General features: G+C 37.1%; 1 protein-coding gene across 2 annotated transcripts in view; it reads left to right on the plus strand.

The window, feature by feature from the left end:
- The window catches only part of atrx (ATRX chromatin remodeler), a 106356-nt gene that overhangs the window by 53368 nt on the left and 40605 nt on the right, over nucleotides 1-12383 (plus strand). For both annotated transcript variants that reach the window (XM_088924636.1, XM_088924637.1), the window contains 7 exons: nucleotides 1126-1303; nucleotides 2235-2372; nucleotides 3020-3195; nucleotides 4359-4476; nucleotides 7823-7953; nucleotides 9702-9796; nucleotides 10798-10955. In XM_088924636.1, coding sequence (XP_088780762.1) covers nucleotides 1126-1303; nucleotides 2235-2372; nucleotides 3020-3195; nucleotides 4359-4476; nucleotides 7823-7953; nucleotides 9702-9796; nucleotides 10798-10955 — 994 coding nt within the window. The remainder of the gene's footprint in view (nucleotides 1-1125; nucleotides 1304-2234; nucleotides 2373-3019; nucleotides 3196-4358; nucleotides 4477-7822; nucleotides 7954-9701; nucleotides 9797-10797; nucleotides 10956-12383) is intronic.

Raw genomic sequence — 12383 nt, forward strand, 5'->3', positions numbered from 1 at the left:
GGAGGTTCTTCTCATTCTGGTGGCTTTTGTAAACTTGTAACAGGGTCTTACGAAATCCTATAACATTGTAACTTAACTAAACTAAGCATAATGGTCTTTTTAAGAGCTTAAAAATCTATTTCTACAATCTCAATATAGGCCTTCATGAATGCTGGCAGGATTTGACCAATTTCACATTTACAAGATATAGTCCATTACAGTTCCTAAAACAGGGTTCTGTATGAAGTATTTTAACTTATTTTAAGTGATTTATATTGATATTTAAAATAATGTAAATTTTATTACCTATGTGAGCTAGCATTGTTTACAAGACCCTCCAAGACACAAATCCGACACTGCTAGAATTTAATTCCTTTATTTACTTGTATAATTGGACATAATTCCTTTTTTGTGCAATAAACAGGTGACACAGAAGTGATCGTAAAAGTAAGGAAACGCAAAAGAGGTTTTTAATGGCAAGAATTCATAGTGATTCAAAACCTTTTCCTTTTTATTGCTGGTTATGTGAAAATCAGTTTCTGATGTCAGAACCATAATGTTTTTGTTAGCTTTGCATCATATAAAAAATCTGTAACATGTTGCAGAGCTTTCATAGGAAGGCTACAATTGAGTGGAGGCCTTTTGGCACACCTAGCTCTTTAAGAAGTTAGTAGTTATTTGAGCCAAAGATCACATCCATCTATTTCTTGAATGAAACCAGGATATCAGTTTTGACAATGTGGCTGGCTACCTTGTTTCACAATCCCTTATATTTTCTTACAGAATAGTTTTTTTTATCATCACTACATAATCTAAACCTGTAAATTCGCACATTCAGGTTCTGAGTTCTGAAAGGAGATGAAGAAGGTGACAAAAGCACACTAGTGTCACAGAAAAAACAGAAAGAAGCCCAAAACGATGACAATTACATGTTGGCCTGCTATTGTCAACTTTTGCTTAAAATATCTTGTTCTGAGCCATGTGATTTAGAAAATGAAGCTCCAGCTTTCTGCCATCTTGATTCTTTCCATGGCTTCTTTTTTAAAAACTCAACTTTAAGACCGATCTCCATGGCAGTGACATTCTAGAGCTCCCATTTTGGCCGCCATGATGGATCGGCGTTGTGAAAGCTGTGCTGTGTTGCAGGTGAACGAGCTGGCTACAGTGAAGAGGCCGCAGGAGAGGGCTTACATGCTGCAGCGCTGGCAGGAGGATGGCGGGGTCATGATAATGGGCTATGAAATGTATCGCAACCTCACTCAGGGCAGGAACATTAAAAGCAAGAAGCTCAAAGAAAGTTTCCACAAGACTCTGGTTGACCCAGGTACATTTCACAGAGTACCCCTGAAGTTTGGGATTCCTCTGAGACAAGGGCTCGTAGAGGCATTATAAAGCAATGCAGTTTTTCTTGGTATTTAAATTGCACATGAAAGGACTGTGACAATCGTGATTTACTTGTCTTCAAACCAGTATATTAAAATGGTATAGCTAATTTTCTATCTTTACCTTATTTTTTATCAGAACTATTTAAGTTGCTCAGTCGAGCAAGTACAGATTTCACTGTTTTTGTTTTAATAGAAAAAACATTGAAATTCTGTGAGTTTTAAAAGCTGCTTAAATGCTAGAATTTGTCATTGAATTAAATCTTTTGCATGCCTCATTTAAATTATTATTATTTTTTATGCTATCTATGCTATCTTTTTTGTACAGAGTAAAAGGTTCTGTTGTACTTAGCTGTTGTACTTGTTAGCTGCTTTGAGAAATTTGTAACCTTGAAATTTGTAAAATTACAGACTGAAAACTAAGATGGTTTTATTTTGACCAAAGTAAATAACTTATTAACCTGAACTCTTGAGGTCCTTAGTGCTGTCTTCACAAGCAAAAATATGTGTTTGAATCTTTTTTAAATTAAATTGCCGTGGTTAATCAGCTTTCACAAATGAAATATCAAAGCTGTTTGAAATTGATCAGAACAGTTTGTTCAATTTGTTTGTTTAATTTGTTCAGTGAACGTCCTTTCTCTGCTGTAGTACCCTAGCCGTAAGTCATCTCCAGGATCATTTTCAGTGGCAGACATTGTAGAATAATATTAGTGTACAACTGACATTAACACAGTTTCTCTCTTATTTATACCAGTTGGGTTTCTGGATTTTGAAGGAGAATCCCATACAACTTTCTTGTCTCACTTGCGTTAAATTAACTAAAAGTGGAGATTTTATTAACTGGATTTTTTACTGCTTTTTTCTCTCTTTTAGGTCCAGACTTTGTAATTTGTGATGAGGGACATATCTTAAAAAATGAGTCCTCTGCAATATCAAAGGCCATGAATTCCATTAAAACAAGGCGGCGAGTTGTTTTGACAGGAACTCCACTGCAGAACAATCTGATTGAGTGTATGTACAGATGAAAATTACCTTGTTTTCTTTTCCAAAATGGCCACACAGACAGAAGTAAAATGATAAAAATCCAATTAAACTAACCCGGCAAATTCAAGAGTAAAACTAAATTAGCTATTGTGAATAAATAAGTGTTGAAGAGGGTTTTGAAAGTATTTGGGATTCAGAGTTTGAAATGGATTTGGGTAGAGAGCTCCACAGACATTGTGCTGCACAACAGAAGACTCTTTTGCCCATTGTTTGAAATTTGGTCTTCAGTGGCATAAGATGGTGTGAATAAGATAACATCGATTAATCTTTGCACTGTGGTTGTACAGTAAGAACTAGAGCATTCAGTATCATACTGTATATGCAAATAGGAGAACCTTGTTTAAGGAGGACAGGAGTTACATGCTGATGCACAGTATTTTTAAGTAACATGACTTGCAGAATTCAGTAATCTCTGGTGTTTTTTTTATCTTGAACACCTATTGAATAAGGCGTTAAATTAGTCTTTTTCAATTTGTTTATTTGATGTAACTGGCCTCGAAAGTAAGGAAAAAGAGTTGACATTTTCGGGTTCAGCCCAGTTACAATTATAAAGACAAAATCTTGGTGTTTTTTTTTTAATAAACAGAAAATGTACTAATTTCCTCATGTTTCAGACCACTGCATGGTAAACTTCATCAAAGAGAACCTTCTGGGATCAGTGAAGGAGTTCAGGAACCGCTTCATCAACCCCATCCAGAATGGCCAGTGTGCCGACTCCACGCTCAGTGACGTCAGGGTGATGAAGAAACGAGCCCACATCCTGTATGAAATGCTGGCCGGTTGCGTTCAGGTGAGCGTGTGGGCCCTGGTTGCACTTTAGAGCGGTTTGTCAGACCTGTCAGTTCCTTTTATAGATGGGAGTCTTTTGTTTTCCGTCGGCAAGCCCATAATGCAGACAGCAGATATTAGCCGCTGGTTGAAGTACTTGACGCAGCCCTCATGAGAGCGCTGTGAACATACAGGCACCTGGCCAGCTCCAGCAGTCACTGTTGCGTAGCAGGCCAAGGAAACCGTGGCCGGCTCTCGAGGCTGCCAACTCTGACGGTTCTTGGCCAGTTACAGGCTGCCCCGCGAGGAGTCATAGCTGGCGGAGAGCATAGCACAGATTAGAATCAGCAGTCTCTGCACAGAAAGGCTTGACCTGTGCTCAGAGCAGAGGCCTAAACCATTTACAGCTTTAATTTTTGTTTTGCTATGCCTTCCTTTGGTTTCCCAGTTTTTTTCCCTTTCTGGGGTTAGTTTTAAAAGACTTAGAAATCTGGAGATGTCTGCCTCAAGTGCGTTGCCCCTGACATATGCTTGTCACATCATGACTGTAGTTCTCAAGCATCACATTCTTTGAGGGGGTACGTTGTTACATTGTTAGTGCCAGAGTGAAAAGAAGGCCTGTGAGCAGATAGCCTACCTTGCACCAGTTAAAAAGCCATATCAGTATTATTTTCACATTCAGAAATTGTTAAAAATTCTATATTCTATATTTTATCAGTTCTTTGTACTCAGCCCTGAAGGAGTTTGCCCAAGAATCCATTTTATTTTGCTAGAGTTGTAAGTAAGGATTGAATAATGGTTTTGTTTTATCTTTCATAAGCCAGGAAAATGGAAAACGAGTGCTGATCTGCACTCTGAAGCTCGATTAATTCTATCCTGTTACCCTGTTTGCTTTTTCATTATTTAAGCTGTAATACATTATCTCAGAATATACATAGAATACAATTAGTGAACATTCTTTCTTTTAATCTGTGTGTCAGTCATTCAGTGTCCTGTTTTTACCAATAAATTAAATATTACTATATTAATATATATATATAATTTTACAACTATATTATATATTACGGTTTTACACTATTTGACTTTGCCTGTATTGTGTTTTTCCACAGTAAGCGTTTAAAAGAAGAGGGAATCCTGTTTTTGGTAAAACAACATTTTCAATAAAGATGACATTTTCATTTACAGAGACGGGACTACACAGCTTTGACAAAATTCTTGCCTCCGAAGCATGAGTACGTTCTGGCAGTGAGAATGACTCCAATTCAGTGCAAGTTGTATCGGTACTACCTGGAGCATTTCACAGGTAAGGACAGCATCAGCAGTGCTTGAAGGAGGAAAAAAAAAGTGTCGTTAGCACCTTTCCCCAGTTGTTTCCCTCAAAAACTTTAGTTGGTAAAATACCGGTTAGAAGGAAGCCTATATGTTAGCTTATTTTGCCTGGAAAAAATAATGCAATTGAGTTGTTGTAGAAATTTGCCCACTCGTCATTGATTTTTTCTTTTGAATTGTAGGAAGAATGATCCCTGTGCTCAGTAACGGCTCAGAATTGGTCAAAATAATCGCTTAGGAAACAAGCATTTTTCTTTTTCTTGTGTTATCTGAACTCAAGGTACTCATGTACAGGACTAAAAAACACACCCATACTAACATGTTAAGCATTACAGTTTAGAGTCAGTTGTGTTTTGAATAGAACATGATTAAAACTGTAAGTGGGTAGTTATCGGAGAATTTATTTAGTTCCTTGAATCAATAAGGAAGTGCCAGTACACAAAAATGAGAAAGCCTGATGTACCGGTACAAATGCAGCACTGGCAACCAGTATCTGGCTGTACGTGCCTCTGCATTTTGAAAACAAAGTAATCTCATTTTCAGAGGTTAAAAGCCATTTTCCACTTTCCATTTTTTGGCACATCCACTACCAGCTATCGTAGCTTTTCCCAACAGGAAGAAACACTAAATTATTGATTTCTTGAATGTTTTCAGTTCACAACAGATAAAACATAGATGCCCTGTGATGTAATGATATGCCTATGACATGGTTTGTTTTTTCCATTGTTCAGATAATGTATTGTAATTATTGTCCTTTTAAAACAATTTTTTACTTATATTCTGTCACTGAAAAATCCAGATGCATGCAGTTTTGTGTGTTTCTGCTTTATTAACAGTCATTCTGAGTAGTGATTTTTGTTTGGCTAAATCTCATTTTGAACTTAAGCCCTTTTTAATTTGTAGTAATTTACATTTTTTAGGAGAAAATGTGCCTTACGAAAGGGCTGAATAGTTTAAACAGGTGCCAGAGGACTTATCTGGTTTTAGGAAGTTAGAGTGCCAGTTTTGACATTTTTAAGTAGAGCTGTAGTCTATGATTGTAAGGAAATAAGATTTCTGTTGTAACAGTGAGTGGCATTTGGCAAAGTTCTGTAGGTTAACTGAACAAGTTCCCATGTCCTTTAAAATCAAATGCTTTAGGGATTGTTAATGTTAGTCATTTAAGCTGTCCAAGAAGTTTTCACTTCAGGAGACTAGAAAATTGCCCATGATTGCATCATGACTTATTCTTCAAAACCTATGTAACTCTAACTTGGCAACAGGCTCAGTATTCTGCACCTGTAGCTGTAAAGAAATTTCAAATAATTGTAATCGAAGGAACTTTCATAGTGTGAATATTTATATGCAGATACTTGTGGTTTTCATAGTTGTTTTGCTGAAATTCCTCCAGTGTACGAGGTGCTTACTAAAAACAATCTAGATCTGCATCACTTGAGGACAGGAGCCACAGAGCACTGGTGATCAAATGATAAATACTACTTATTTCTAAATGCATTTTTTTACTGCGCTTTCAAAAAACGTTTTCCCATTGACTCTCAAGATAGAATGGTAGAGCAAATTTTGAGCGTCTTTTGAAAATGCTGAGTTGTCAGTAACTTCCCAGTCTCAATGTTGTGCCCACACATAGAACTGTAGGATGGTTTGATTTGAGATCATTGAATTAATTTTGAGTTTAAAAAAGTAACTGTAGTTCAATGCACTTTTCATCCAATTTTCTCAGAAGTATTTTTCCAATAGTTTGAGCAATATAAAGAAATAATTGTTTTTTTATTATTCTATTTGAGAGTATCTCAAATAAGACAATAAAGGATTTGTGTATTTGTAGTGAGAAATAAGTGAAACAATTGGATTTTATGTTTCACTAATCTTATAGAACACAAGGTGTGCATGCTTAGTTAAAAAATGTTTGCATTTTTACGAGCATACAGCACATATATTACTTTGGCCTGTATCATAGATAGTTTCTTGTACTTTTACAAGTAATGGTAAGGCCTTGAAGGCTTTTACTGAGGAGTTAAAGTTTTCTCAGTATGTAGGTACAGCAGACCTGAGTTTAGCAGCACTTCAGGGTGACCACATTTTTAGTCCATTAACAATTAGGATTTGTTTTTTTAAATTGACCACCTCTACACCTTGTCTACATCTCATCCAGTCTGTGTCAGTTCCATATATGGGTGTGGATTGTGCTTTCCTCCATGTTGTGCCTCAGGCAGTTTTTCTTGGGCTCAATCATTTGATTGCGACTACATCCTTCAGTTGTACCTCATACTAAACCATTGGTGGTACCACTTACACAGCTAAACCACTCAGCCACCAGCACTGTAAGGCATCACAAGCTGGTACCACTGTACACCGCTACAATTCTTACCCACCGGCACTGCAGGCTTCACTCATTGTGTTGTGACCTAGATAGCTTCCATACTTTTTACACTTGTAAACCCATTGCATTCAAATTAAATAGGCTTTTTACAGTACCTTTGGATTTTTTTATTTAAAAGTTAATATGGTTTAACCCTGTAGCTGCCGTCAGTCTTTTATAGAAAACAATGTATTCTTGCAGGTCTGCTTCAAAATGCTACAAATACTAGTACTTCTACCTCTACGTTTAATAATAAGGTTAAGAACAAGGTTGTAAAATAATACATTAACATGTCCCAGACCTTTTTGATCTGGTCACATCTTGAGAAGTATATGCAACAATGTACAAAATAATAAGGTACTATTACTTTATTACATTTCTGTGTCATGTCAAGTGTAGCAGAGTACAGACGCTGCCCGGCTTACATAAGCGTAATAGAACCACAGAAACTTAAGTCGAAAATTACAGTTGGAAAAAGCCTTTGTATGCTCCATTTGTACTTAAAACGTTTATCATTGAACTATTGTAATAATTGAAAATTATGCCTTTCAGATCACTAGTTTGTTTTTTAGCCGTGATTCAAGGGTTACACTGCAAACACGTGGCAGACATGATTTCAGACAGTGCACAGGTAGTGAAAATACTCACACTAGGCAGTGAGGAACAAGACACAGGAAGCTGACTGCAAAATGCATGACAGCTGCCTCTTTCCTCTGCACACTAAATTGTCCTATTATTACTAGATTAGCACTAGATTGTCCTATGCTGTGCACTATTTTGAATGTTCTTTGTGTAAGTCTGAGAGAGTCTGTACTCTGTTTCTAGAGGTAAATGAGAATCTGTTCTTGAAAGACTTATTGCTCTTGCATTTAGGACTTCACACTTCCTTTACTCAAAAAATGAAAAGCTTGGCCTGAGTTGTGCTGCTAAATAGGGCGTACTAAAGTGAATCTCTGGTCAGGTGTGGGCAGCAGTTTAGAGGGAGGAAGAGGCAGAGCTGGGACCAAACTGTTCCAGGATTTCCAGGTGCTCAGCAGAATCTGGACGCATCCATGGTGTCTTCAGCTGGACTACATCAGTAAAGAAAACAAGGTAAATTGTACCTTGTCTTTTAAGGCATCCATCCATTTTCTAATTGCTTTATCCAGTATAGAGTTATGGGGGAGCTGCAGCCTATCCCGGCAAGCAGTGGACTCAAGTTAGGATACAGCCTGGACCATCCCATCACAGGGCATACAAAGACACACACTCACACCAATGTCACAGGAGCCAGCTAACCCACCAGCATGTCTTTGAACTGTGGGAGGAAACTGGAGCACCCAGAAGAATACCTCACCGACATACTAATTCTACAGATAGCACCCCGGGTCCAGAATTGAACCTGTGGCTTTAGTGCTGAAAAGCAGCAACCACTGCATCACCATGCTGCAACAGTCAAGCCACTGTTAACAGATTCTGAAAATAAATGTTAAAACACACTTTTTGGAAAACAAAATAAAGATGAGACAATCATGAAACTTCTTTGAAGAAAGCAAAGGTATGGAAATTGTTAATCAAATGTGCTGCTTTAGTACAACAGGGAAGAAAAGAACTTAAGTATTCAAATTCCTGACTGCTTTGACACTTTGAACATTCTACAAAATTGTGTTCATACTGTAGCATTCACATGCACTTTTAAGAACTTCACTTCATGAATTCTCAGATCACATTGTAGGAGGAGTGCTTTTTAAATGTATGATTGTGGATAATATGATAAACCTGAATTACTTTAATTTTGTGTTTTTATTACCTACTAACGTGACATAATTTTGCCCAAAAATATTGTTAGGAATTGAAGTTCTGAAAATAGAGAAATACCATAAACTGACTGAGCAGGTTGATCAATAATTAAAATAAATAATCATAACCCCCAAATTGTAAAGATATGCCAGGAATATACCAGAGTGATTGGTTTAATTAGAGGCACCTGAGTCTCTTCAGGCATACTGGGTTAAACAAATTAATATTGACAATGAAACATAAGACAACATGCAACATAAACAACATACAAGTTATGCCATGTACAAACTTACAAACAAGGTGCCTTGAAGGTCTATTTCTTGATTAACCAAGACAGCTGCCAAGTCTTCAAAACCAATCTAATGCCTACGACGAACAACAGAAGAGATAAAGCTTGCTTCTAAACTAAACAGAATATAACCTGTATTTAAATCCCTCTCTATATAAATTGGCATACTATAAACTTAACAAGAATCTCCCTATTCTAAAAAGCGTTCACTAACCTAGAGAGTCTGTTTTTAACAAAGGGATTCTCAGTACAGGAAAACTGAGTTTTTTTTAAATAACAGAATGGTAACTTTTCTTAAGGTTTAAAAGTTTAACTTGAATCTGGTCTTAAAGGCTGATCAGAGAAAGGAGCTTCCACATTCTGTCTTCCTTCCATTTCTACTCTCTCACTTGCCTCACCCTTTCAGTCTTTTTCTCTCCCTCCCCTGTCTGCCTACCTTTTTATGCTATGTTTCTGGACTGTCGATGACACTTAATCATTTACCCAGAACTTAATTAACCAAGGTAAAACAGAGGATCCTTTGATCAGTGTCTCACAGACCTAATACAACTCAATAAACACCCCAGTTCCTTTCTTGATTTGAAGCTAAATGTTGACACTAGTCAGGCATTAATTAATGTCTCTAGATTCTTAAGACACTTTTATAGACATTTCCAATAACAATATTTTTTTACATATTTACATCTGTTGTTGTGATCATTTAATACAATCTGAGCAAGATATACATGTTAGTCTGAAAAGATTTAATTGTTTTGTCATTTCATTGCTCTAGGGATACTTTGACGAAGACAGCATGGAAGAGTTCATTGCGTCAGATACAGAAGAGTCTTCAATGAGTCTGAGCTCTGAAGAGGAGAAGAGTAAAAGGTATTCAGTTGTGTTCCAAGGAACATTGTGCAAGGAGTAGTAGTGACAGGGAAGAGGGGTGTGTTAACATCTGTTCTAAGTTGTTTAAAATAGCTCATTGGAAACCACAAAATGTGTGTTTTGTGTGTTATGTCAGAAAATAAACCCCTTTGGCCTTTAAGGCCTTATTCATTAAGGAGGTAAACTCTTTCACATAAGAACCCTTAGCCCGTACTGGGTCCTATTAGGTTGTGATATGCACATTATACACAGCCACACATCAATTTAGTGAATACATGAGGAACCACTTAGTTTTTCCCAAAAGAAAGTGTCTTTCCTCAGCTTGTGGGGAATTTTACTAAGATCTTGCTCGACATTGATTTAAAAAAAGTTTGAAAAGACCATAGTAAGAAAATAAGAGCCCATTTCTTAACACCATGAAAACCAGGATAAGCTCTGGCTCAATGAACAGAAGTTGCTCAGATATGGAAATTATTTATACACCCCAAAAAGCCTCATTCCAAGAAGCACCTCCTCTTATCAGACCTACGTAGGTTCTGTATTATGCAATTCAATTTCCACGCATTGCAAATCTGTAAAAAAAATTTATTGAGGTTATAAGGGTCAGAGTATTTCTGAATTGTCTTCACCTGACCTAATTTAAGGCTAAAAAAGATTCCCAGACTTTGTTAAAACCAGCAAGTAATTAGTAATTGTGCATCTAAATTTGCAAGTCATGTTTAAGTTTGTACCACGCAGAGGTGTCAGTTTTTTTTCCCCCACTTAAGAGATTCACTAAAACATACACTTTGACTAGGGGAGCCTACACCTTTGCATACAATTGTATTGCAGGAATATAGAACTGCCATGAGCACTCTGGAATTTTTGTATTTTCAGTAGACAGTTGTTGTGAATGAACACACAAGTCCCACGGCCTCCTCTACTTTGTAGTCTTCCTGATGTTCTAAATTTGGAGTGTTTTGACCCAGACCTGTGGATGTTCTTTATTCTGATCTTCTCAGCAAGAAGAAGAAGGGCAGAGGGAAGAAGTGTAGCAGCGCGGAGGGGTCCGACAGTGGAAGTGATCTGGAAGTGATCAAGGAGTGGAACTCGCGGTCTCGTGGTGGAGGCGGTGACAACCCAGAGGGAGGAAGGAACAGACCCGAGCCTGTTGAAGAAGGTGAGATCACTCCTTCTTGGATAGCTGTGCTTTTAAAACAGCCAGAACCCTGTGCCTTGGGGCTGCCATCAGTGTAAAAGCAAAGCAGTATTTACACCAGCTTACCCATAAATTCTGATTGTTTGAATTGGGTTTGACACTGACATGGCGGTATGAGTGTGCTCGTTGAATGATTTATATTAGAGCTTTATTGGGAGTATTTATGAAAGACTAATTTGGATATCTCAGTGTGGCTGATCAATGGAAAAATTAGGGCTCACCTAAAAGCAGCTCACTGCTAGTTCTGTTAAAAAACGTGTTTACATAGTAGGAGAACAAAAGGTTCATTTACCACCCTCGAGGCAGGGTTGACCGTCTGGCTCTATAATCCCCATGATTTGTATTTTAAATGTGCCCTTAAACTGAAGGAAATTAACTTGTAAATTAAGTTTTAAGCCATTGCCAAATTGATATCGTTACCACACACGGCATATACTAATGCAGTAAAAACAAATGTGCATCATATTGAATTGATCATTTGTATCTGTATTATTATAATGGGAAAGGATTAGGGCATAATGTTTTTTTTTTAAGTGCATAGCTTCCTTTGAAAGTACGATTAATGATTTTTTAGTGATCTCTGCATCCTAAGCCAAACACATTCTCTCTGAATTCATTCTACAAATCAGTAGACATCTGTTCCCTACAATATTTTTCAAACAGCGTACAAAGGTCATGGATAATTTATGTTGAGGTAGTATTTGGCGGCCAAGCGCCTTTACCACACATGGTAAAAGTAATCGAAACCTAAACACGTACACTAGAAACCATACTGGAAGAATGAAATGCAAGCCAAACTTGTTTGAGGATAAGTAATCAATGACATCTATAACTGTATTTCAGTTAGAAATAAAGCAGAGCAATCGAAGGTTGTGCTTGTTTAATGTACTTAATGTGGTGTCAGTTATCAAATTGAATCAGCTCACAAGTTTAAAGAACCATAGTATGATTTCAGCCATTATAGGTTTAGTGAGTTAGATGAATACAATCCACTTACAATATCCTGAACTTCTGAATTGTCTGACATGTGTTCAGAAATTGGGTGCTCCTTGATTAAATGTGGCTTTTGCTAAATTAATTGACAAAACCAACTGCATCTCTTCTGGCCTCAGTATAGCCAGGTTCTTTTAAAGACATGAGAGTCAGACTTGAGGCCATTAGGTTTCTTCTAGCAATCCCCAAACAGCCTACATGAACATAAGAATATTCCAACTCTGAGGACACGTTCAGCAAAGTACACCTTTGAGAGTTTCTAGGAGTATTGAACTAAAATGTCCTATACCACACAAATGTCTTCTAAATAAAAATATTACTTATAGAGGTTTTTTGTGACTTACAGGATTTTATTGTGACATGATATGCATTAAAACTAAAGGCGTAATAAAGAGC

This window comes from Atractosteus spatula, chromosome 9 (genome assembly GCF_055471065.1).
Source record: "Atractosteus spatula isolate fAtrSpa1 chromosome 9, fAtrSpa1.hap1, whole genome shotgun sequence".
Lineage (NCBI taxonomy): Eukaryota > Metazoa > Chordata > Actinopteri > Semionotiformes > Lepisosteidae > Atractosteus > Atractosteus spatula.